Here is a 2,900-nt window from a genome sequence, read left to right on the forward strand (position 1 = left end):
CTAAAATTCACTAAATTAGACATTTATATTTTTTTATTTATATAATAGTCTCTACTTATTTAAAACTTAATTAATTTAACACGCGTTTTTTTAACTTAACTTTTTTTTAACTATAAAATTTGAAATGTATAAATTTGTTTTTTTTAAATAGAATGATTTTATCACTTTTAAATTTTATATATTTATTTTATTTTAATAAGAGTATTCATTGAATGGTTCGATTAATATGTTATTTATTATCCGTGAATTCGCCCTGATATGTCATGGGCTGTATTAGGTTTAGTCTAAAAATAATATATATTACCTATTTAACCCTTATGTATTCAAATCATTTAAAAATTAGAATAGATGAGTAGTTTAAATGGTTTTCAAGCCTACTATTTTTTTTCTTTCATTATATTATGTTCTCTTACTCTAATTTTTATTCTGTGATCAATTGTCTATATCTTCTAATTCGTTCAGATTTAAAAATATATATATAATTCTTAAATATATATATATATATATATATATATATATATTTTAATATTTAAGTTTGACAACATTATTAATTATTAGCTTTAAAAACATATCCTCTTTTACTTGGGACAATTTTAGTCATTATCATGGTTTTAATTCACTATAAATCAAACATATGGAGATGTGAGAAAGATTGTGTATCTCCCATTCATCATGTGTGTGGCGAATTGATAATTCATGCATTATCTTTCTATATATAACATATTAAAGTTAATAAAAGATATATATATACAAAATGTTATCCTGATCCCCGGAGTAATCACATTGAACACGTAATCTTTGATTTTGTAGATTACTTTAATGGGTTATAACATATATTATTTAGTTTACAAAATTTTGGATTTTTTTTAATTACAAGACTCATTTTACAATTTAATTTAATGAATATTCTTATAGGCATGTATATAAATGTGTGTCACAAATACCACCGAAATAATGAGGCATTATTATTGTGAATATTATATATTGTCTCACTTTATTTGTTATTATTATTAAATTGAAAAGATTTATGTACGAAGAAAATATAAAATAAACTAAAGAGATGTCATGTTCATAGACTAATCAAGAATTGTCACTTTATGAGTATGAAAGTTAAATTAATAAAGCAAAAATAAAAGGAAAAGAAGCACAATTTCTTCCCCTTTTTTGGCACCAACAAAGGAACTTCACGAAATAAGTCCCATTTTTGTTGTCTAAATCATCATTTTTTTTAGCTAACAAACAAATTTCTTTTGCTTCTCTCATTATTCACGCAATCTTATTTCCCAATAAGAAAGATCCATAAATCCCACAAAAAATAAAACACATTTAGTTTCTTCCCCCAATCCATGTCGTCTAGATGTGCCTCCGATTTGGTCCAAACCACGCTTTCAGAGATGAAAACCCAACAAAGGATAGCAATCCCATTGGCCGCCATGAACTTGACATGGTTTGCCAAGATCGCTATCACAACCGCCTTTCTCGGTAGGCTCGGGGAACTTCAGCTGGCTGGTGGAGCACTAGGCTTGACCTTTGGAAACGTAACGGGCTACTCTTTCTTGTATGGCTTGTCATCGGCTATGGAGCCGATATGCGGTCAAGCTTTCGGTGCTAAGAACTTCAAACTACTTCATAAGACTCTCCTCATGGCTATTCTCTTGCTTTTGTTGTCTAGTCTTCCTATTTCTGTCATATGGCTAAACGTTGATAAAATCCTCATATTCTTTGGCCAGCAAGAAGAAATAGCGACGGTTACGAAGAAATACATGTTTTACCTTATTCCTAGTTTGGTTGTCACTTCATTTTTATGCCCACTTAAAGCCTACTTGAGCTCCCAAAACATAACCGTTCCGACCATGATAAGCGCGACCATCGCCATTGCGGTTCATTTACCCATGAACATAGTTCTTTCCAAAGCTATGGGAATCGCGGGGATTTCTATGGCGGCTTGGATAAGCGATCTTGTGATGGTCATCGCGTTGATAGTGTACGTTTTGATATCGGAAAATGGAAAGGGGGGTAAGTGGGACGAAGGTGGATGGCTAGAACAGGGACTCGAAGATTGGACTAAGATGCTTAAACTTTGCGGGCCATGCTGCCTAACGACCTGCCTCGAGTGGTGGTGTGTCGAGATTTTAGTCCTATTGACCGGTCGTCTTCCTGACCCCAAAAGGTCAATGGGAGTATTTGCTATAGTTCTCAACTTCGACTACTTGTTATACTCCATCATGATTTCCTTAGCCACGTGCGCGTCCATTCGAGTTTCGAATGAGCTCGGGGCTAATCGGGCCGACGTGGCTTACATGTCTGCCCGAACATCTTTAGGTTTGAGCTTAGTTTTCGGGTTGATTGGTTGTTTGGTAACTTTGGGGGCTAGAGGAATATGGGGGGATTTGTTTAGCCACGATAAGGGAATTGTTAAGGGTGTGAAGAAAACCATGGGGCTAATGGCATTGGTGGAAGTGGTCAATTTTCCGGTTACTATATGTGGTGGGATCGTAAGGGGAACCGCGAGACCATGGTTAGGCTTGTGGGCTAACCTTGCGGGATTTTATCTGTTGGCTTTGCCCGTGGCAGTTATTTTGGGTCTAAAAGTTGGGCTTGGGCTTAAAGGCTTGTTGATTGGATTCATGGTTGGAATGTTGGCTTGTTTCGGGTTGTTGTTGATATTTCTTGCGACGATCGATTGGCGGGTCGAGGCTAACAAGGCCCAACAACTTACCCAACATGTCGTCGTCGAAGGTGAAGAAGAAAAAAAACAAGAAAACAAAATATCGGCTACTAATGGTTCTTTAATTAATTAGTACTATATAATATTATGTTATTGAGCTTGAAGTTGGGAAAATAATTAAATTTGTCATATTGAACCCATTGATTCGATTTATAATAACATATAGGCAAAT

At 34.5% G+C, this 2,900-nt stretch overlaps 1 protein-coding gene across 1 annotated transcript; it reads left to right on the forward strand.

Moving 5' to 3' along the window:
- Positions 1–1,246: 1,246 nt before the first annotated feature.
- Positions 1,247–2,900, forward strand: LOC124910650 (protein DETOXIFICATION 56-like). The gene has a single exon (XM_047451323.1). It carries the CDS (start codon positions 1,347–1,349, stop codon positions 2,799–2,801), a length of 1,455 nt encoding a protein of 484 aa, XP_047307279.1. The 5' UTR covers positions 1,247–1,346; the 3' UTR covers positions 2,802–2,900.

The sequence above is a fragment of the Impatiens glandulifera genome, chromosome 7 (genome assembly GCF_907164915.1).
Source record: "Impatiens glandulifera chromosome 7, dImpGla2.1, whole genome shotgun sequence".
Lineage (NCBI taxonomy): Eukaryota > Viridiplantae > Streptophyta > Magnoliopsida > Ericales > Balsaminaceae > Impatiens > Impatiens glandulifera.